The following is a 24,123-nucleotide window of genomic DNA, read 5'->3' as shown; positions in this document are numbered from 1 at the left end:
GCGCAAGTACAGGGAGAACATGCAGGCTTTGCACAGGAAGGTCTTATTTTTATTTTCCCTCGCTCAAAATAATGGCAGCCAATTCCCATCTCAATACTGATCCTATGACTTGACCAAGAATGAATCAATCTGTGTGTTCAATATTCCCAATCAACTCTCAATTCAAAGCTACCCAGGAAGTTGGTTAAGAAAACCCAGATTTGTGAATGCATTGTTGTACTGTATTTGCACCTGTGGACGTATTCCAACGTCTCTCTTTTCATTGTGTATATTTTCCAGCGTGTTGTTTTTGTGATTTATTGAAGTCTTCCCACAAGCCCGCAGGAAATTGTTCGAGATGGCCGTAAATTGGTTTAGGATTGTGCAGTGTCGGCCGGTGCTATTACGGCTCTTATATTATACCCCACACTCTTCGGCATCTATATTAAATTGATCTGTTTTGTTTTTCATGGTGTGCTTGTTGCAGCTTGTTAATTCTACCACTGCCGAGGGCATTCTGTTGAGTTTACGAAATACAGGAATATGTACCTACCCTACAATGTTTTTACGATAGGAGCTGGAATATGATGTTTTATAGACCCTCATAACGACATTTTTCCCAGCATACGACATTAACAACAATTATTTTACCTGCACTAAAACGTAGATCATTCAAACTTAGAACATCACTTAGATGCTTTTCTGCTATTGGTTGACATTATAGAAGATGCTGGTCTCTTATCGGTTTCGGTCATGGCATCATGAAGTTGTTAATATAGTCACAGCTGAACTCCCTCCCACAATGCCTTTCTCTTGTTTCATTTCAGAATTGTGTGTGCTTTTAAAGTAAAGCAAATCTGTATTGTTTTGTACTCTATTTGTTGGATATGGGTTCCTAGATTTGAAGTGATTCTTAAGGGAGAAGCAAAAATATGGTTACCGTTGAAAAACACTTACAATTATCAATAGATATAAAGAAAGCACGCACAACGTTACACTTACTAAGGAATATGACCGTAACCAATCAACTATCGTGCCAGTCATCTGGATGAAGGAAGTGACTAAAGCAATGAACAATTATTAGGGTATGACAAATTTCGCAAGTGGAAACTTTGGAATCAGTTTTAATTTGAATCCGCTGTGTCCTCCCCTTTCTGCATCCTCTCACTATCTCCACTGTACCAGCTCAAGTCACGACACACCAAAGTGGAGTACAATTTCATTTTTCCCTTTAGATGTATATTCATCTGTGATGTTGTCTAATTATGTACATGTATATTATCAGGACAAAAAGTTACCGGACACCAAGTTGCCTGCCCCATTTTTCACAACTTGAAACATGGTAAGAAAACTAATCGCAAAAAAAAAAAAACCATTGTTGCAAAGTATTAAGGATTAATAATCAGAATATATAACAGAACAACACTTTCAATTTAAGATTATTATAAATTTACTTATAACATTTATTGCATGTATATGACATCGCTGTTTTCCATCTGCCATCAGTATGTACCTGTATTTACTCATCTTCATTCATGCAATGTTTGTGAGCCATGTGAACTCCTCTTTACACAATGCTTTTAGTTGACGTTTACGTTTTGGAGCGTCATAAATTTTATTAGCTTCTTTTGAATATTTCTTCTGTGGCTGAGGTTTTGGCTTGATTCCTAACCACTTATCCATGTTTTTGTGTTCTCTGCACGTCTCCTTTGGAAAATGATATGCAAATGCACGACCTTATAACGCTCGGAAGAGTCCGGAAGCATGAAGTTATTCGATGAAGGCTTCTGATTGGCTGCCGAGTATGCAAATTACCAAACAAACCGAAACTCTGAAATTTACAAACCGAACGAAGATTTCTAAATAGGATTAAAGCAAACGTTTGATTTGATTTTTTTTTTTTTTTTTTTTTTTTTTTTTTCCTGAACAAGTTTTCGGCCACCATTGTGTAATATGTACGCCCGACGTAAAAGATGCACGCCCCAGGCGTCTGGGCATACATTATTTCCGACACTGATATTATATATAAGTATTATTAACTATATATTGTTTTGATATTTTAATGTTTCTTTATAGAAGGCATAAGCTAATAGCCATATGATTCATACGACATCAAAATTAAAAGCCAATGGTTTTTTTTTTTGCTTTTTATCCACAAACAAGCAAAATGGCCCACCATTGCACTCACAGATAGAGATCAAGGTCGCATTTGACTGCCGGGAATGGTCAGTGGTTAGGAGTTGCAGTACCAGATTCGTTCACCAGAGGACGTTAAATACACCACAAAAGCACACCACACAAAATGGAGTTTTTTTATTATATTGGTAGTTTTTGATTTGGCCTTGACACAAAACCTTGCCAAAGGCACTCGCAGAGGACTAATTTACAACAGTGTACATTTTCTCAAAAATCGGTTAAGCTGTTTCTGAATCCACAAGTCACATACACACACACACACACAAATCGGGATATATAGAGTAGGTTATTAACAGATTTGAAGCCAAGAGTCGGAATGCAAGGCTCCACAAATGACAAGTCTCTTGTTTTGGACACGGTGGCCGAAAAGTTAGTTCTGCTGTGCCTGCATAGTCACTAAACGTGTGTTTGTGTGGAGAACGACTACTGACAGAGCGCTAATGAGGCTATTATCAGTTGTGGTCCGCTCCACCTCTCGGGAGGGCGGCGGGCCAATGCCGCAGCGCCTCATCACAATTGAATTCAATTCCAGGAATCTTGTTTACAAGAAATACATTTGCGTGAAGGAATCTAAAGAGGAGGCAAGGCGCGATAGATCGAAACGGAGGCACACTTAGGGTTTATATGCAACTCATAATAAATTTCATGCTTGAGAGCGTGAAGAAGAGATCGACTGCTGACACGCTGTTAAATACAGGGGGTTGGCATCTTGCATATATCATTTATACGGGAGAGTCAATACCTTTAGGGATAAGTCATGCATACTTATTTGAGCAGCTTTTTCAATGTTGACATTTTGCAAAGGCTTTTGTTGTATTTGTTTATTTAATTAGTGTAAATAGATACATGCAGAACTTACAGTTTTACGGTCTGTTTAGAGAAATTTTGGCAATTTATAGATGTAATTATTTCATTTAGCCTCCTAATGTTCCTGTACAATTTGCCCAAAATCACAATCCAAGATGTACTCAGAGCAAATCCAATGCCGTTCTTCAACCATTTGGACATGATGGACTGTTTTATTCCTTTTTGAAAGGTAAGACTCTGGAACTGAAATGAGCATTGCTTGTGCTACTAACATTGAACACTCGTAGTTGGAACACAAAGAAATAAATGTTTTTTATTCTCGCCCGAATTTACATTTGCAATTAAATGCCAGCAGATGAATGTAGCATGGCCACCTTCGCTGGGAAACCGGTGAGACAATGGCTTGAAGCCTTACATGGTACCATGTCATATTTGATCACAATAGGAAATACTAAACATTGTATCTTACACATTTTTTTAAGTTTTGGACATTTACAAAAGTGGCCACTTAGAGACGACCACTTTACTACACTAAAAATGTTGCAAATTTGTATTTTACCTTTGCCAATTCTTAGACATTTTGCAAGTGTTGTAAATGTTGAACTTCTCTTTGCAGAAGTCAGATCAATGATTTTGCTCACTTGTGAGTGATAATGGTGCATGAAAATGAATCACTTATTGTCTTATTTTCGGCCCTGATTTGAATACAACCCTTGGAAAAAGGCATAAAAATGTTTGTATTTTCATTGGCTAACCAATGTGTCAATCATCATTTAACTTGGTTAAAACTGGCTGAAGCTATTCAGACTTACTAGCGGTGATATCCGTTTTATCAAAGTTGGTATAGGCTAATGCTAACTGTGGACCATGAAAACGATGCCTGCTATAGGCCGAGGAAAGTGTCAATCGAAAGGGCAGAAGGTAACTACCATATTGGGAATCATTTTACAAGTCTGTTTATCTTTAAAGGGGGTAATGCTTGATATACATGTAATGAAATTAAAACAAATTTAAACCATTTACTATACCTTCTAACAGTGCTTCAACTGGGGACACTTTTACATAATTTTTGTAGTTTACAATACTTTCCTACTGCTTTTAATTCACCTCATCGTGAATCATAATGGGCAAACAAAGCAATAAAACACACAAAAATCGCAACTCAATGAGATGTGATCCTTCACAACCACAATCAGACTGACTCCAATTGGATAACAAGAAGAGATAGGGTGACACGTCACCATTGTGGGCCATTGGGAGCTTGGGCAACTATGCTTTTCATGCCCCCTTGCCTACTTTTGCTTTATGTGCATATAAGCCGACCCCATGATTCCAATATTCCAATATTGTGTTTTATGGTTAAAAATATGGCTCATATGCGTGTATATGCGTTATATGACAAATCATGAAAAGGCATAGCGATACCGGCCTCTCCCCCAAGGAGAGATTTTTTTTTTTTTCAGCATTGTTCCCTGTGTGCTGCACATTGCTTGTGACAGAATGCCAATAAGCTTCTGCTACATGTTCATTAGATCATTGATTAACCTCTCAAGGATCTTGATGGGCTCGTGTTGTTAACACCCTACTGCAATCTTCAAGTCATAGCGCTAAATCCTACTGCATTCCAACAAAAGCTAAACTGATTGTTATCATAAAAAAAACATAAAACATGTTTCACCAGGTCTTGTATGTTTAAGGTGAACCTAATGTTGCGGCTGAAATGTGTCTGTCTACTGGATGAAAATCGTGAGCACAGAAACTCACTTCCTGTATGTGACCACACACAAATACAAACACTTTCAAATTGTACTTTAAAGTGTCATCTGATGTCTGCTTTGGCACAATGGTGAGGTTCTTTTTTGGCCACAGACTGCATATTCTCATGAGACATTAGCTTGTGATGAGGAAAAGTCTGCCCGGCAACATGAGTGCCTCTGCTACTGAAAATAATACCACCGTTTCTGAAGAGATTTTTTTTCAGTGTAAATAGGCTAATTTAAGCCAAATGATTTCAGAAGCAGTTAATCAAATATCACTACGGAACAAAATACTTTACTTTTTACCATTACTTTCAAGCGACTTTATACACATTTCATTTAGATTGAGTATAAAACTATCGTCACTATCTTTAGATGGTAAAGTATTGTAGTAGTCAAGTCAATCATGTTTTTTTGTATAGCCCTTAATCACAAAGAGTCTCAAAGGGCTGCAAAGATTAAAGGCTATTGCACACTACAGACTATTATGACACCATTCCCTGATCTAAAACCTACATGAGGTCAAATAATACACAGATATTGTCAACATAAAATATAGTTTATTCATATGCTGTATAATAGAAGTGTGTTTTAAGCTTGGATTTAAACATTTCCACTGAGGGTTGCAGATCGAATCCCAGGGGGAAGGCATCCCACAGCATCGGGGCCCGAATGGAGAACGCTCTCGAACCTGCGGATCGCTTCTAGGCTCTTGGGATCACTAAAGTGATTTAATATAGCATTATACTCGCACCCCCTAGTTTAAAAAGTAAACACACTGACAACACAAATAAACAACATATCCATAATTATGTTTTTTACCGTCAACATAATATTGATATTGAAATGTGTCACCACGTAGGATCATATAACTTCTCAATGTTTAACTCTTTTATCATTTCAATCATTTATAACTAGTTGACATATTTTGCCGTAACAAATGTACTCCATGATTATGCGTGTATTTATGTGTAATCATGTATTTCTTAATATAATTACCGGACTTCTCGATAGATCTATTCATTCTGCTTTTATTCAGTCCCTATATGGTTTCAAGTTGTATTTTTAGTTTGCAGTTGGGAGAAGGCCTTTATCAGTACTCGCCAGACAAAGAATGGGTGTGAAGTAGGGATTTTCTACTACATTTAAAGTTTTGTTTTCATCATAGCCTGCCCTTCCTGTATAAAAGTAATTGTCAGCCATTTTGACGACACGCTCGTGAATCTTTCACGCCATTGTACTGTAGCTGATTTTGTGCCCGAAATATTCTGTTATAATAAACCTTTGAATATTATGCTATTCTCAGCTCCAACGCTTGATATACCCGTTTCTCAACCGGGTTGTAAACAAACATGCATAGGAAGAAAAATAAATGTATATACAAATGGTGACCCCCAACGTTCTTGTAGACCTAATATTTATGTATTTCGCTAAAACAATAAATCTGTCTGTTCCCTTCTCATTTAATCTATGCTAGAGCAGTGTCGCTGTTTTCGGTTGGTTTATAATACTGGCATTTTCATCATTGTAATAGAAAATCACAAATTGCTGTGAGACAATCCTTGCACCAAAGGGACACAGTGTATTATTTCTATCTATCTCTCTCTCTCTCTCGCTACTCTCGCTACTCTCGCTACTCTTGGTAAATGTGGTAGTTTCCAGAAAATGTGCTTTGAAAAGAAACTTAGACTCATTGGCCGACGACTCCGGCAACTACAAAGCTAATTTTGATACACGGTTAGCACCCGATTATTTTCTATCTCAGGGCCTTCCTATTTGATGCTATCGTGTCCGGCACTGTCTATTGTTCATTACATGCGGCAAAATAAGAGGAGTTTGTTGACACTACGTAAGTTAATATGTTTGTTTCCCTAATGGATCCTAGGGGTCCTAATGAAATGTTGTCACGGAAAGATTTATGTAGCAACTGCTGTTAAGCCCCTCATTTCCATATTGTATACGGTTAGGCATACCTTTATTCAATTATTAGGACACAGTCGACGGCTTCAAATGAATAATAAATACATCCAGAATTGAAAATGGGAATAAATAAATATTCAAATCGTCTGTAACAATTGCATAGTTAATGTGCAATCGGGTCCCGGCGGAAGCATCATCGTTCTCTTGCAAATACACAGCGAAGCAGTCATGTTGTTAACGTCAGACGCACCTAAAGAGAATGTGAAATGAGCCTGCACAATTTCTAAATTTGAAATATTCATGCTGTAAACAAATATTTTTTTTTTTCGTAGCCCTCACCTTTTATCCTTACTTTTTTATTTTTTTCACAATTTTTTGATTTGGACTACAGTTTTACCTCTTTATATGATCTTCTATTCCCTAAAATTTTGATATCCAAGAAAAATATTGCTCTATGGACAAGAGTAAATCCAAGCTACGGGCAGAAGAGACCGCTTACAGCTTAAAAGTGCTCACCACCAGCAGCAGCATTCCAGTTTGTGCATGCAAACTACCACAGGCAAAACAAAAAATGCTGGAGTTTTTTTATTGTATGCCTGTTCATTTAAAATAACAATAACTATACTTTTGAGGGTACAGTAATTGCTTCCGTATCATAAAACATTTTTCCATCTCATTCCTGTCAACCTTAGCATTTTGCTCCCAGTTTTAATGCTAGCAATTGCCTTTATTGAAATATTAATACAAATCTAACAAACACAACACAGCACCTATTTACTCACACCAAAACAGACAATGTAGATTACCACAAAATCTCTGATGACGTTGTCTGATACCAGATGCCGGGCCCATCCGGAATTGGAGCTGAAATGGGCGAAACGGGATCGGTGTTTTTTATTGTTTTTCTCATATATTGAAATTGTGATACAGCGTACACATTTTCAAATACGGGGAAAACATATAGTTTGACGGTATTATCTCCCTCACTACCCCCTTCAAGCTTTGCCCCCCACCTTTTCCCCACATTCCATGTGGCACATCTTTCTAAAGGGTGATTGCCTCTGTGATAAGTGTTCCTAAAAAAACTCATATTATATTTCATTTCATATCATCTTGTGCATCTCGTTACTGTATTTTTCATGTTTCGTTACAATTTGAATGTCTTTGGTGATCAAGAAAGTACATTTCATAGTTATTTAGGGTTCACTTGGATGCTTTCTGTAGGACGAAGAATTTGTTTTGGATTACTTCATTTCTGGAAAATGAGATTGTTACACGAGCAAATCGAGCTACGAGTACGATCCTGGAACGAATTTAGCTCGTAGGAAGAGGTAACACAGTATTGTAAGAAAATGAAGCCTGGCACTGTTTGTCTTTAGATGATTTGAAAAAGCAGCTTGTTGGGGTAAAAGCCAAATGCAACGTGGTTTTTGGCCAAGGCTTGGATTGCACTAAAACCGGAATAATGTATCGGAGGGAGGCAGCTGGCTACGAGTCAGAACAGATTATCATATGAGGATGAGCGAAGATGTGGGGGTCGGCGTTAGAAGGGGAAAGGAGAGAGAGCGACAGGGACGGAGATGGTAAGCAGGGGCCGAGACCGATGCCTAAATGGACAGTATAAAGTTGTTATCATTTGTGGTCACTGTGGATCATGAAGTTCATTGTTTTGCTTCAATTATGGATTTTACTATTCAACCAGTTTTTCAAGTTTATTTATATTTTATTTTTCAAGCAGAATAACAAGAATAATACTTAAAACTAGCAAGAATTATCTGCCTGTAGAACAAAAATATAAACACTATGATCCACATTTCGTTTTTGGGAAAATAAGAATAAAAATCAGCAAAATATTTGCAACTTTCTTACTTAATTGTTTTGTTTTATTATTGTTTGCAATACATTTTTAAACAGCTTCCATAAATAAAGAACTCAAACTTCAAATGAGCACAAATCATTTGCCAGTGGAACAAAACTATTTCTAAATTTTAATTTTAATAAAATATCACAGCAAGAAATCAGCAATGTAGGATGCAAAATGTTCGGCATATTTGATTTGTTTTACTATTTTTTGTTGTGCACTATTAAACAGCTTTCATTCAACAAAATCCATCTCTCTATCTTTCTATCTACCCTGGTCATATCCCTCGAGAGGGGTGACCAACAGCAAGACAAATGCATACAAAAACAAAGAAAATTAAAAAAAAGGGCAAAAGTAGCAAAAAACACTCACAAAGATTCATGGACCATGGCCAACCCAAATGCCCAAACAGCCCAAAAAGTTAAGCACCAAGGCATCCAAGTTTGTAATTCCTTGGTCCAGATGAAACGGGACACAAGAATGCGGCCATGCCACTCGGGTTAGGGTGACACAACACACTCTTTTGTTCAACAGCAGGGCCTGGAAGCTTTCACTGGTTTACCCCTGCCGCATCATACAGGTGCCCTGCCCATCCCTTAGAACACGTCCAAACATCCCACTATCTTTTTTCAACACCTCTCCACTCATTCCTATCACCGACAAAAGCTCTAGCTTGCACTACATTTAGACCTCTTTCCTGCAGTGCACTCATAACACCATCCATCATAAGTTGTTAAACATATTGTACTACTTTTCAGCTGATGATTATTGCACAAAAAGAAAACAGTAGTCATCTATGGATGAATGTTAGTTTTTTGGCTGATCAGTGGAGCAAAGAAACATTTACATCAGAGTATTAGCTAGGATTTTATTCCTGTAAACCTTGTATTAAAAGTCGTTATTTTGAGTGGCATAAGTACCGTGACTAGCACACTAAATTTCTGCTAGCAGTTTATTATAATTTTCAATTGTGTGCTAGCATCTCAGCTAGCTGAATTAGCGGAATCATAAACAACACTCATTTGTTTTCCGTTAAGCTTTCCAGTTTGTTCTAATGGGTTAAAATTCAGTTATAAATCCCAGTCTATGGAACACTCTTTCAAAATGAAGTGTTTTTGTTTTTTTAGATACTGAAGTAATACTAAAGTGAGCAATGCAGGAGGAATTGACCTGGATGTCACACCGAAAGTCATGGTAAATTAATAATCATTTACTTGGATTACCAGGATTAGGCAACTATATGTCACAAAAATTCACGTAATACCCGTCTAGATTCAAAGAAAAATAAATATGTTCAAATCATAGCATAAGTATATTAACGATATTCTCTGTCAATTTTTTTTTTCCTGTTACATTTTTCCCCCTTTGGGCAGGCTAACCTTAGAGGGATCGCATAACACATACTACTTTTATGGTAGGCTCTAAGAACAATACAACTGCTAGGGGATCTTAACATGAGAGATTTCTCTTCACCTCACTTTCCTAGGGTATTTGTAGTTTTTCATGTTTTTTGGGGGTTTCAATTTCTCCTCTGAACCTTTCTTGTGAAAACGTTGAGCTTGTTTCAAAGAGCAGCTTAAGGTAAGTTTATCTTTTACAGTCTGGTTGTAGCCTCAACAAGGCTCAGCGTAGAATCTGTTGTCTCTGCTTGGTTTCAAGTGTGTGTACTGGCAAAGGAGCATTTCCAGTTGTGTTTTGCACTATATACAGGTACAATAGTTAAAAATTTTGGTGGTATTTTTATTTTTTTTATCAAAATATTTGCGACATTGTAGTTGTTATAAAAAAGCACTAAAAAGGCAAGCAGTATTTTTATACTACATATGGTCGCATATAAGCCAAATTTAGGACTATAAATAGAATATTAAAATCAGAAGGTCAACTTATATCTGCATAAAACAAAATGAACCCCAGACAGGCATAAGAACCCAGGGCAACCATTGCCTCACAGCTGTTTCCTCATATTTCCCCTGCCGCTTTCCTCTTCCTGTTGAGTCATTTGGTGCCATTCTAGTTGTTCTTGATTGGGACCACATCTCATTTTATTGTGATAGGGTCCATTTTACTGGCTTTTTTGCCGAAAAAGTTGGTCATATGGAAAGTGGAATAACATGACAATGATCAAGTCAAAGAAGTCAAGTCAAGTAATGTTTATTTGTATAGCACTTAATCACAAAGAGTCTCAGAGGGCTGCACAGACCACCGATGTTTGAAAACCACAGACTATGAATGCACCATTCCCTGATCTAAAACCTACATGAAGGAAATAAGTGTGAAATACAAATGTATATGCATTTGAAAAATTGTTCAATGGTAAAGTAAGTTGTTTAAAATGTTTTTTTTGAAACCAGTATATTAATATTTACTATCTACACATCTAAAAAATGATTGGTCTTTAGGTATATGTTAAATATCAATGCATGTTTAAATTTGAGGGTATACAGCAATTACATTTATTTTAATTATTGGGTAACTCATGTTATTTGTTTGTTCCTAGCCCATTAAAACATATGTTCTTATGGCTCACTCTGTGAAATGACACATCCTTTCTTATCATCATATTATTTTTTCACTTTTTTTTTTCTTTGATGTCTCACACCACAACTGACACCTTCCCTCCACCCATTACTCATCTGTAGTTAGCGATTTGCCCCCTTTTTACTCCCCTTTATACTTGACATTGCACCACAGAGAAGAAAAGTGTGAAGCGGTGTCTGCTAGTTTTGACTCAAATGATAAGAGCACACTCGGATAAGTGTGTCTGTGTGAACGGGGACGGTGGGGGTAATGCTATGTCTAGCAGAGGCGGGTAAAGCAGGGCTCAACCGCAATCAGCAGGAAGGCGGCCAAGCATCCCAGCCTGAGCTCTCAGCGCCCCTACTGGCTGCACGCTGTGCCAATCAAAGGCGGAGGAGAGAAGTAGAGGATGGGGGAGGGATGCTGGGGAGGAGTTAGAGCCTAGCGCTGATGTCACAGTCACATGGATTCTGGTGTGGTCATGCTCCAAGGCTGAGAGGCAGAGAGCTGTGCTGGCCAGCTGCTGCTGAAACAGCAGTGCGCGGGGTGATAGTTCTTCTCTTATGGACCCGAAGCTTAATGATGTATTTTGTGATTTCAGCTATGAAAGGTAAGCCAGAGCGGGAAACAAACGAGAGTGAGAGAGAAAATATAACAATTCATGCTTGTGCGAGAAGCCAGAGTAACAAGTCGACAAGTACAGCCTCGCTATTCAGAGGCAGCCAACTCTTTGCATTTCATTTGCAAGTCAGAGCGTTGCTGAAGAATGCATGCTGATACTTTTTGCATTGTATTGATTTGCATGTGGTGGCACAGTGGGTGAATGGTTAGAGCATCAGCCCCACAGTTCAGTGGCCCCTGGTTTAATTCTAGCTACCAGCCTTACTGTGTGGAGTTTGCATATTCTCCGTGCTCCTGCGTGCATTTTCTCCGGTTTCCTTCCACAATCCAAAAACATGTATGGCAGGTTGAGTGGGGAATCCATATTGTCGCGAGGTACGAGTGAGCATGTGCGTGATTGTCTCTGTGTGAAACTGGCTTCAGGGTGCCCCATGCCCACTACCTGAATACAATTGGAATGGGCTCCAGTACCCCCGTGACCCGAGTGAGAATAAGCTTTGGATGGATGGATTTGTTGCATGGATCTTTTCAATTTTGAAAGTTGATTATTTCTCAGGCTGCATCCCAGCTACTCTGTTGGACTTTTTTTCTTGGATGATGTTGAGTGGCACTGTCCGGTGACAAGATGATGGAAGTGTGTGGGTGTCATGATGTGTGTATGAGAGTGCTCCAGTGACCCATTTTTTGGGGAGGTGGGGGGTTATCGTCGGGTTTACATGTGCGGCCATGAGACCCTGACTGGGTCCTCCCCCGTCTGTGTGATGATGATCTAGGATGCCAAATCCCAACTCTTCCACCCCCTCCATTACACAGACTGAAATGCACTCAAAGGCAGACAGTGAAAGTGTAGTCATACATTGAGTGCAGCACGCACTTCTCTCACGCATGGTTTCACACGTGCACAAACACACACTCACTGTGCGCTTCACACATTTGGATGCGCCCGTCGTCTTCTTCAGAGCAGACAAATGTTGGGACTCATTTGGCAGACACGCTCACGTGCACACGCCATGCAAATGGCCCAAGTAACAAGTCAGGAGGGACCAAGAAGCTGTCGTTTTGAATTAACTGCAAAACAAAATGAACCGAACAATGATGCCGTCTTTATGCCCAACTGCTAAATTTACATTCTGCATAATAGCCCGAAAATGAGACGTATCTATACAGGAACAAATGGTATTTAGTTCATAGACTTCTGTCGGATTGATTGAAAGCACGTTTGTATCCATGTGCCTTTATCGTTGTTGATAAGCATGATAATGATCGAGCTTTCATTAAGCGTGGCTTCTGTTTTTAAATTCCTAAAGAAAAGAAAAATATCCATAAAGAAACAAATGGCATTTAGTTGTAGACTTATGCAGGGTTGAATGAAAGCATGTGATGTTATCGTTGATTGATTGCATGATAAGAAGTAAGTTGTCATGGGTTTCTTCTTTTTTTTTTTCTGCTCGACCTTGTATCATCTATCTTCTGTAATGGGACATTAACATTTATAAATATTTTATGATTTGAACTAAATTGTTCCGACCCACACGTCTTACAAATTTGGTATCGTTATTAGGCCATTATGGAGGATTGGGGTGATGATGCCTTATCCCACAATAGTCCGCCCTCTTGTGGCTGTTTATAGTCATTAACATTTACTGTGGTCTTTATTTGAATACAATTGCAAAGGGAAACGGAATTCAGCAAACCTTCGATTATCGTGGAAGTTCCAAAAAGAACGTGATAGGCGAAAGCAGTGAAGTTTAAACCTGATATTTGTTTTCTTTTACAATTATTATACAATGTAATATTGTGTTATACATTGAAACTAAAAATTAAACTCCTTTACAGGCCCAAGCATTATCTTAACAAACACAATTAATGCATACTATAGCTCTGAACATGTATTCATTAGTTTTTAACAAGTACCTACCCTATTTGTGAATTTTAAGCCCGGGGGTCATCAACAGGTGTCCCCAGTGGCACCCTGTGTGTTGTTCGAAAATGGTTGATAATGGGAAACAGTATGTTTTCTGTAGGAGGAAATACATGACACAAACGTTTTTCAATGAATATGGATTTGTATAGTACACATACACACAAACACGTATATACTGTATGTGTTATATTGTATACAATTTTTTTTTTTGTGCCTCCAAACATGTCTTTTTTTAATCCAATATGGCTTTTTCAACAGTTTTGGTTGTCAACGACTTGTTTAGCCAATTAGAATGTAGATCACAATGCATAATAAAAATCTATGAAGGAGTGAGGCTGTGAAAGGTTACGTGCTTGTATGTCTGCTTGGTATCATTCTTTGCGATTTCTCAATTAAATCAGAAGGAAAGCTGTATCAAAATGTACTTGACTTCATAGTATATATTTAAGGACAGCATACACTACTGTCATGACTTATCTGCTAATTTAACAATTTACCAAAGTCCACAGTCAACTATGAGAGTATTTCAATAGATTAAGAGACACTTCTGTGTTTTGCGTCCTCCCTGTCCCCCCCTTCATTTGTACTCTGCTTCCCTTTCCTCACCAAGTACCTAATTACCTGTAATGGAAACATCCCTCTCATTACCCCATGCAAATGAGGCAGCCTACTCAGCACAATTAAAATGAAAAAAAATAATAAATAAAACCAGTTACATCATTAAAGAATCTCCTTTGATGTGCTTATTGACAGAAAAGTGGTTTTAAAAAGGAAAGTCGAAAGCCATCCGTGCGGTTAACCCCTTCGTTAGAACAATGAGGTCTATTTATATTTTTCATTTCTCAGACCACGCCAACGAGTTTTGAGCGCGTGCAGACAGTGCATAAATATGTGATTTGTGTGTACTAGACTGTAAAAAATGTCGGGGGTCTACTCTTCAGACGAGGTAAGGCCAAACGTCTCGTGATAGGCGCTCTGAGGTCCTATCAGCGGTTCTAAATATTTGCTGTTGATTCGCTCCTCATTGTCTCTCTCCATTAGCGACCCATTGCAAGGCTGCAAGGCTTCGGCACATTAAAGCAGAGGTTAACAAGATTCCCCATTATCCACTTAGAGCGTCAGGACACGGAAAGCCCAAGGAAAAATGGCCACAGATTAGGGTGAAGGCAAATATAACGCGGGTTACCTTAAAGGATTTAAAATTAAGATTAACAAGGAGGGTTTATTTAGGCAAGTGCATCTATGGTGAGGTTTTATGAAGTATAGATTATAATATAAAATAAGGCCAAGTCAAGTCATGTTTATTTGTATAGCCCTTAATTACAAGTAGTCTCAAAGGTTGCACAGACTATTACAAACTAGAGATTATTATGACATCATCCCCTGATCTAAGACCTACATGAGGGCAAGGGAAAACTCAAAAACCTCAGCATGAAGAAAATAAATAAACATTGAGAGAGGACCGCACATGATGCAATCCCCCTTCCAGGATGATTTAGTAGGTTTTTTTTAGAACGAGCTCTACTCAATATTTTAGGCTGTTATACTCCAGAGCCATAGGCTTCAACCAAGGTGCACTTCAATTCTGATCAAGTCCATTGTGGTCGCAAGTAAGGCTGCAACAAATGGTTATTTTCATTATCAAATTAAGCAATGAATCAGATTTCTTAAAGACATTATTTTAATTGCGTCCTCTTTATTCAAATGTTGAAGTTTTCAGCATACAGAAAAATTGCGCACGAAACAACAGAATATCCTGTAATATAAAACAATAAAAAACCCTGTTGATTCATTAGACAATAAACAAAAATGCATACAAATATATGCTTTACACCTGCAAATGTATAAGATACTCTTTTCCTACTTAATTAAAATGTCTTAAAAATATGTACATCCTCCTTCTCTCAGGATTCAATTTCCACGTCCAAGTCAAATGTTCAAGTTAATAATGTTAGACAAAGACCAACAAACTAATCCTAGCTTTGTAATGGTAATGTTGGTCTTTATAACAACCGCATGTGGACTGAACAATATCAATGAAATGAAAAAAAAACAAAGCGACAGAGGGAAAAAAGAAAGAGAAAGAAGAGAGAGAGAAGAGAGACATAAAAAAAAATCAGGAAGAAGATAGAGAGACAAAAAAAGGAAAAGAGAGAGGGACAGAGAAAGAGAGACACAAAGAGAGAGAAGAGAGACAGAAAAAAGGAGATAAAGGAAAACAAGAAAGAAAGAGAGGTAAAGAAAAAAGAGAGTGGCACTTGGCTCAGGTGACATCTAGCAGACATATTTAAAACTGCCGCTAGTTTTTCACTTGCTCTCTTCTTGGCTTGTCTTGCGGGCCGGGTGAAAACCCTTGGTGAGCCTGATCCGGCCCACGTCACGCAAGCTTGACCCCACTGGCTTATTGTTAAAGTTTGTGTGTTGATTTCTTTTGTAGTAATTTTTCTCTGCGCACACCATTTTTCCATCATGCATAGGTCTGCTGGCTGTGTCAGTCGTCCCATTTCCTCGTTCACACCTTGGGGTGAGAACAGATCGGTCCAATTGCCGGCCAGGTTAGGCAATACTCTCACCCAACCTTCAATCACGCCGCATGGAACAGGAAAGCTATGTTAGATAAGCGTTACGCTTCATTTATTTATTTATTTATCACCGATTCCATATGTCTTATGTATTTCCTCCTTCCTTTGTAGTTGTGTCCTCCTGTCACGTAACATCGAACTGCTGACACACGACTTCCGCTGTTAGGAATGCTTATATCATCATTTACCACAGCTATGGTATTAAAGATGATTTTTACCCTTCTCCTTTTTGAGCCAGCTCCTTTTGACTATCACGTTTGCTTTTATGTTTTCTGTCCTGCGGTTTATTGATAACATTGCTAAATTCAGGGTGCATGAAATCCTTCAAATTGCTCGAATTTTGATGTTGTGTTTTTAAGGTTTGAAAAGTATTTGAGTTTTGGATACAGTGCTTGTAAATGCTCATTCATAATTGTTCCTTGGCAGTCTGACTCTATAGACCTCATATTAAATGAATTAAAAAAAAAGAGTCTGCTTAAAAATGACGCTGATACGCGTTAGTTCACACATAAGTCAAACTTTCGAAGAATTGTCTTTCTCTACTGTTTTACGTCTTTGAATGTTGTCAGTAAGAAAAAGAACAAGAAAATAAGATATACACCAACCAGGGTAGACGGCATGTACAGATGAAATGGGGCAGAAAAACTTGGTTTCATGTTCTATTCCGTGTTTAGTGAATTATATTTGCTGGTTTAAAACTTAGCTTAGTATTTATCAAACTATCGGGTTCTTTTTCCTACAGGCAGTGCCCAGTGCCCTCAAACAACAGGGCCATCTAGAATTGATTGACTTTTGACTTCCTCTTTTAATGGTAATGGGGACATTGAAAAATCCTTAAAACCTGCTTGAATTTGGCCATGAAAATGGTGCAAGAACCCTGTAAATTGTGTCACTTCCTTTTTTGCACCTGTTTGGCTTCGTAAACTGTTCAGCTTAGAAGTTGTTGTTACAGAAAAGTTGTTTTCCCCTCTTTCTAGTTTAGTTTTTTTATCATGTTTCCCCTGCGCAGGGCCTCCGGAGGGCTGTCTGTCCATATGTGTTTTTGAAGTTGCATCAAGGAGGAAATGGGGAGAAAAAGCGTTATTGATTTTTCGTTTTGTCTGACTCAAACACGAGGGGATGTGAGAAAGCGCATGAGGATTTCAGGTGCCGAATGCGTCGAGTCCGAGAGAGTGTTACGGGGGTGAAGGAGGGACCGCTAAAGGTTGAAGCTGAGTAGGAACTCCAGACCTGTGTTTTTCAACTACACGTGTGCCGTGAGACCTGGTCTAGCGTGGTGCAGGAAAATGCCCAATTTTATATTTGCAAAGAAGTGTGCCATTGTTTAGTAGTTGGGTGGCACGGCAGCTGAGTGGTTACCGCATCCGCCGCATAATTCTGAGGTCATGGGTTTAAATTCAGCTCCCCGCCTCCCCGTCCGGAGTTTGCATGTTCTTTCCGTGCTTGGATGGGTTTTCCTCCCACATTCTAAAGTCATGCATATCAGGTTAATTGGCCGGTCTGAATTGTCCCTAGGTGTGAATGAGCGAGTAAGTTGTGTGTCTCTGTGTCCTGCGACTGGCTGGCAACCAGTTCAGGGTGTCCCCTGCCCACTGCCCAAAGATGACTGAGATGGGCTCCAAAACCCCCTCAGATAATGGATGTTTGTTTAGTAGTTTTGCTTTCTTCCATTGTTGAGCTGAGTAAATGTAACATTCATCCAAATTGGTAGATGGCAGCAGATAACTATGTATATTTTTTTTTTAGAAAAATCTGCCCGTGAGATAGTACAAGGACATATATTTAATAATTTCATTCTGTTTCTTGAAGCTGTTTAAGATTGTGATAAGTCGTAGATGTATATATATCAGACATCAATGAATTTTGAACTTGCAAGGAGAACAGGAAAGGACTCAAACCTCTGAGAAGAAATTCCAACTTGCTCCAAAAGCCCTCCCCTGAGCCCGTTCTTTTTTATTAAATCTAAAGGTTTTAAAAGCAGATCCTTCCTTAAAGGGTGTGGAATATAGAAGAGCCGCCACATTAATGGCTAATTGTAACAATGATATTAACAGTGCATAATAGTTATAATAACAGACTGGCACGCTATGTAATCTACTTTTTAGATGTCCAATATTTAAAACAGTAAAATATTAATGAAATAAAGTAAAAGTCTTGTACATGATTTTGCTTAGTTTTATCATTTTCTTATTTTCTTGAAGATAAATTGAAAAAAACAACAACAAACTAGTTAAACGTGTTTTGTTCCAATGATGGATACTTTTTGCCTAGTTTTAATGCTATTTTAGTTATTAATTTCAAAACTAAAAATGAAAACTTCAAAAATAAATAACTTTTATTTCTACCTGAGCAGTGATAACCACAAAAATGGTATACTGTTAATTTAGGCAATATAGCAATGTAAGCTTTGGAGTGACATTGAGTACAGTGTGCCTCAAAACTGTTTGAGTTAGTCCATAAAGGTTAGAAAACACTGCTTTACCTTTTGTTGACGCTCAACTCAGTACTCTGATCCACTGTTACCAATGGAAGTCAATAAAGTGTCTTGTTGTGGAAGTGAAACCTTTGCTGATTTGTGAGACCTCAGATTGTTGTCCCACCTCTCTTTGAAACGCCAATTTGCTTTCTTGTAATTGTAATCAGAGCTCATTCTGTAGAGAAAGCGCATTGTGAACAGCTTTTATTGCCTCGGTCTCCTCATGTGTCCAACCGGCAGAGGTGTGGTGAGCTCAGTCTGTTTAGCCACATTACACAATTTAGAAAAGCACTTTTACGGCAACAATGGGAAGAATATTCAGTTCAAAGTGAGATGCATCCCAAAATATCCTCTTCTCCGCTGCGTTTGGCAGGTACTGTAGTGCGAGAAGCGCTGCCGTCCTTTGATTGGTCAAATGAATTTGCTTTCAAGTTAATAATAGAAAATACAGGAGAAGAAATATGATAGCCCTTGAAAATAGCTTTCCAAGGTGAATTCCTGTTTATACAAACTGTCGACAGTCTGCACTGTCCGTGTCGTGTTTATTTTCTTTGTTGAATTAATTAACTTGTAAATATGGTGAGATGCTGTGTTTACAAAGCCTGATCTGGGTTAAACAAAGGTATTTCGTGAGGGGGCAAGATGGACTGTTGTCTGAGGTATTTTGACTGTGTAAATGTGTTTCTGTTCTTCGTAGTTTGACCTATCACTTTGGAAAAAGTTGTTATTATCGGTAAGTCACAGGCTACTGAAACATATGTAGAAATGATTCCCATGTGTGTTTTTTTGCCCACAAATGCCAAATATGTGCGATAAAAAATATATATAAAGTGTCCTGGTTCAGGTCTTCCACCAATATGATCATCCAAAAGGTCGCTGGAAAATGTCCAATCAGCTTGGACAGGAACTGGTTTAAGTGGGAGAAAATGCTTGTTTGCAATTGGTGTTCTTTTCCCTATAATGAACGTGTGCTTGATACCTAACTTTTGTTGTACCGAGATAAGCTCACAATAGATTAATCATTATGTTCCTCTGTGTACTTCTCAAGATGAGTTTGAATTTATTGGGATTTAATGTTTGTTGTTTATAATTTGTTGTGACTGATGAAACCCTGACTGAAAATCTTTACTGGTGTCAAAGAACAGACGAAATACAAAATGTGTGGTTTGCTGTGGTTCATGCAAGACTTGAATTTCACATTTCAATGAAAAATATAGTTTTTTAATGCTAGTTATTGCTTTTTGAAATGTCACCAGATGGTGCCAGGGCCGTGACTGGTAGGAAAGTAGTGGTTGATCTCAAAGCACAGAAGATATATATTTTTTTAGCTTAATAAGTTAAATGATGTATAAAAAAATACTGTATTTTACTATAAATCACATTTTTTATTGGGGGAAAAAACATATTTCACAGAAGATGAAAATTAGTGGTTTATTTCATGAATAGTTACCAAATGTAGACTCACGTCATTGTAATTATACATTTCTGTTTGTCTTTACTGTATTTCTTGTCAAGAAGGTACACATTTTAAGGAGCACTTTTAAATGTCTGGAAATGTTTTATTTATTCATTTATTTTTGGGGGGTGGAGGGGCAGACATTGCAGTAATTTATTTAAAAGAGTACTATGATCATAGGTTGTGTTGATTTCAATCGAAAAAATGTTTTACTGTAAACTTTTTGGAGATGGGGTTATGTTTGTTGTTGTTTTGTTTAGAAATAAACAGATTATACACAAACTGTTTACCCAGCCTCACCACAGATTGAGTCAACACCAATTAGGTCCTAAATTGGTCAAACTATTTTCCAGGTAGCACTCAAGAAAAAGCCTGCATGCTAATGGCACTGTCAGAAATGCAGCGCTAGAAACCTGCAAACTCGGGGCTAGAGGAAGGGTCAGAGTTCAGGACATACAAAGTCACCCTTTCCTCTGCTCCGAAGAGACGGACTGCCTCATCCTGGGACCAGGGCAGTGAGGAAGGGATGAAAAATGAGAGGTGCCTGGAATTCTGATGAGCCCTGGGCACGGGCGGAACTGTAGCAAAGGTCGCCGCTACAAGCGCTCTGCCACTTTATTACAAAGGGAGAGAAGTGCAAAGGCATTTTGTCAGGGTTTGTACGGGTGCTTAAAATCAATGAAAATGCTTGATTTTTAATGTTTTGTTTTTAAGGGTTGAAAAGGACTTGAATTTTGGGTGAAGTGGTGGTAAAGGCTTGACATTGTTGTCCTGTTTCTCAACAAGTCTGCTTAAAAATGGTGCAGACACTGCTCTCTGGCTATAAAGTGCCATCACCCCATACAGCGCCCAAGAAGACAGGTGCATTCTAAGCCACCGTGAAATCTGTATTTGTACAAAGATTACGTATAAATTACGGGCCATGCAAAAAACTAGGTTTGTGTTTCCAGTGGTATGTAATAGAAGAACTTCCTGCAACTGAAAATGAAAGATACACATTACTGTCCTCTTTACATCTGTATGGGTAGAGATTTGTCTCAAAAACAAATATGTTTGCTATTTACTCAAGATCTAAAAATCGTATAGCTTGATAACTGCACAGGCAAGATTGAAAATAGCACATGTAAATCACATACATATTTGTGCCTCTGCAAAGGATATGATTGATACTGGTTTTCTTCGCTAAATGATACCGGAGAAATTTGAAAATTGGCTTTGAAGGTCCCTAGGAAGTGCTGGAATCTGACCATAAAAAAGTCTACAAACACTGTTTTGAGTATGAATCTTCAAGTAAGGTTTTGCATTTTGTCGGTGCAAATTAGGAACCCTCCTGAGCAGCAGGGGGTGCTGTTCTAAAATAGTCACACAATCAAAAGATTTTAAATCTGCGAGCCTTGAGCTTTAGGGAGCAGTGCGTGTACAATTCCCGAATGAACTCTCATGTGCTTGCAAAAAAAATAGTTGAAGCTCATGCTCAAGGTTAGCGTAGAAAAGCACTCGCCGTCCCGAACAAAGACGCATTAAATGAAACGCTGTCATCATGAATAACAAAGAAAAATAGCCTTGCCGGAACAGTCTGTTCAAGATTGATTTTTATGCTCATGCATACATTTGAAATGGAAGAAATGCTGCTTCGGTACTAATTAGCAAGATGAAAGGAGAAGCAATGTGCAAGGCAATGAACTTTGTTTAAAGGCACTGCATTTGGCTCTTTCAGGGACAAGGCGTTTTAATGAAATCCAGCCCTGTTGACTAACTTCACCAGTGTGTGTGAAAATGATACTTTGAAACAGTTTTCTCAGAAATTATGTTTGATGGAATCGCAAGCAAACTTGCTGACGGACTCCATTCACCAGGAAAAACCTGAAGCATGAAACCAGTCCTTTACGGCCATCGTTTAATGAAGTGAATGTAAACGTTTAGAATATATTATTCTTTTTATTCAATTTTTTGTCTAGCAAACTAATAATAATAATAATAATGCATTTTATTTAAAAGCGCCTTTCAGGCCACCCAAGGACACTGTACAGACAATGGAAAAAAATACAATTTAAAAAGTTGTAAGCGAAATAATAAATAAAAACAAGACATAAAATCATAAAAACATAGGAAATGGAGAAGCTATGTGTTGTAAGCAGTCCTGAACAGGTGTGTTTTTAGACGGGACTTAAAAGTGGAGAGAGGTGTGCAGTTTTGGAGGTCCGGAGGTAGATTGTTCCAAATCTTGGGAGCAGCGCAACTGAAGGCTCTGGCTCCCATGGTGCTCAGATGGGCAGGGGGCACTGACAGTCGGAGGGAGGACGAGGATCTGAGGGAGCGAGTGGGGACGTGCACCTGGAGAAGGTCGGACAGGTAAGGAGGAGCCAGGTTATAAATGGCCATATATGTATATAGGATCAGTTTGTAGCTGATGCGATGCTGAATAGGAAGCCAGTGTAGCTGTTGGAGAACGGGGGTGATGTGCTGCTGGGAAGATGTTTTTGTGATGATGCGAGCAGAGGCGTTTTGAACCAGCTGAATTTTATGGAGGGACTTTTGAGGAAGGCCGAAGAGGAGAGCATTGCAGTAGTCAAGGCGGGATGTGACAAGACTAGTGATATCTTATTTGCTTGTTGTAGTGTGTGTTGATTTACTTTCTAGCACCTCATATCTCCTCTGTTGGGCTTAAAATAATAGCAGATCTCATTTTTATTTATCAACTATATCTATCTACTTTATTTTGTATAGATAGATACAAGATACATAGAAGAAGATAAATGTCCCAATATTAAGTGTAACAAATAGGTTAAATAAATCAAAGTAGGGTTCCTGTATTCTATATCTCAATTAAATAAAATAAAAACGATTCCCTAAAAAATAGTATGTGTTTTTTCAGACTTTTATTCTCCAAACTCTCTGTCTTGTATACAGAGTAATTTAACGCAAATTCTGCCTTGCATTAACATATGAACTTATTTGGAAATTGCACACAATAAAACACATTACAACTATATGTGCATATCAAAACTATTAGTAAAATAAACTGTAAACACTCTGTATATGTAATATACATTTCTACAATTAAGTAACATGTTAAATTATTATACATTAGGAATATGTGAATGACATAGTAACAATGTGCGAGTTTTCAGAGGTGGGGAACTCCTTGACCTACCTGAGACGAGCCCCTCACTCCCTTCCTTGCAAGGTGGAATATCTCATTGCTGATTATGTGTTCATTCCCCATCGTGCTGAGCAGGATCTGTTCCTACACTGCCTGATTAAAAAGCTGGAGATGGTACTTCAGCTCCCAGCGATTGCTCAAAGACTGCCTGTAATCTGGAATGCAGCTGGCAATCACCCATAACCGTCTCCTATGGAGGGGTGTGGGAGGAGTGTTTTATTGTTTCAAGTTTTTTTTGTGTCTTTCGAGGGGGGGTTATTGTTGTCTTTGCTCCCTTTGGGCTTTTCTGTTTTGAGAATAAGAGCTTTCTTCGTGCTGAGCGCAGGTCCTCGTCAAGAAAACCACTCAGCTCGGCCCGGTCAGCAAAGAGAGTCTCGAGATGCGCTTATGATCGCTCTCTAAGAGGAGCCTAATTTGGGCAAAGGGGAGCTGCTTGACGTTTATATTTAAAAAAAAAAGCTTAGCTCATTTTCAAAGCTCCCGGCTGCAGTACGCGGGACAAAAGCATCAGCTAAATTGAAGGAAATAGCTCCACAGTTGCTTGGAAAATGTATCCTTATGTAAACTTTTAAGGGCTTATGTGCTGTTAAATGGATTTGTGTCAACGGGAAACACATTTTCCCAGCAAAAGACGGGCATGCCCGCTTTATTTGCTTGCGGGGAGCTGTCGCCCGGCTACGAATCAGCAGCTGTCATCTCAAAGTTTTGTTTTGTCAATAGTTGCAGGGGAGAAGAAGACAGCCGCATCCCAACGGCACTGATGGCTGTTTTAATGTGTTTAATGTGTTTCTTGGGGCAGTAAAGGAGAGTGCGCCCAAACAGAGCGTTCTCAATTACTATCAATCGTGCAGAGGCCTCCTCCCA

The 24,123-nt window shown here is 38.5% G+C and overlaps 1 protein-coding gene across 2 annotated transcripts in view; it reads left to right on the top strand.

The window, feature by feature from the left end:
• Nucleotides 1-24,123, top strand: part of roraa (RAR-related orphan receptor A, paralog a) — a 413,583-nt gene that overhangs the window by 296,703 nt on the left and 92,757 nt on the right. Inside the window, exon 1 of one of the 2 annotated variants that reach the window (XM_088340220.1) lies at nucleotides 10,902-11,647. The exons of the other annotated variant lie outside the window; for it this stretch is intronic. Within the exon in view, the coding sequence (XP_088196346.1) occupies nucleotides 11,488-11,647 (160 nt within the window). The 5' untranslated portion in view covers nucleotides 10,902-11,487. Of the gene's footprint in view, nucleotides 1-10,901; nucleotides 11,648-24,123 lie in introns of those variants that run through there. 2 annotated transcript variants of the gene reach the window in all.

The sequence above is a fragment of the Urocampus carinirostris genome, chromosome 7, assembly GCF_059441175.1.
Source record: "Urocampus carinirostris isolate Australia breed hairy pipefish chromosome 7, RoL_Ucar_1.0, whole genome shotgun sequence".
Classification (NCBI taxonomy): Eukaryota; Metazoa; Chordata; class Actinopteri; order Syngnathiformes; family Syngnathidae; genus Urocampus; species Urocampus carinirostris.
Note: the sequence above shows the minus strand (reverse complement) of the source record. Positions and strands in the feature narration are given on the sequence as shown.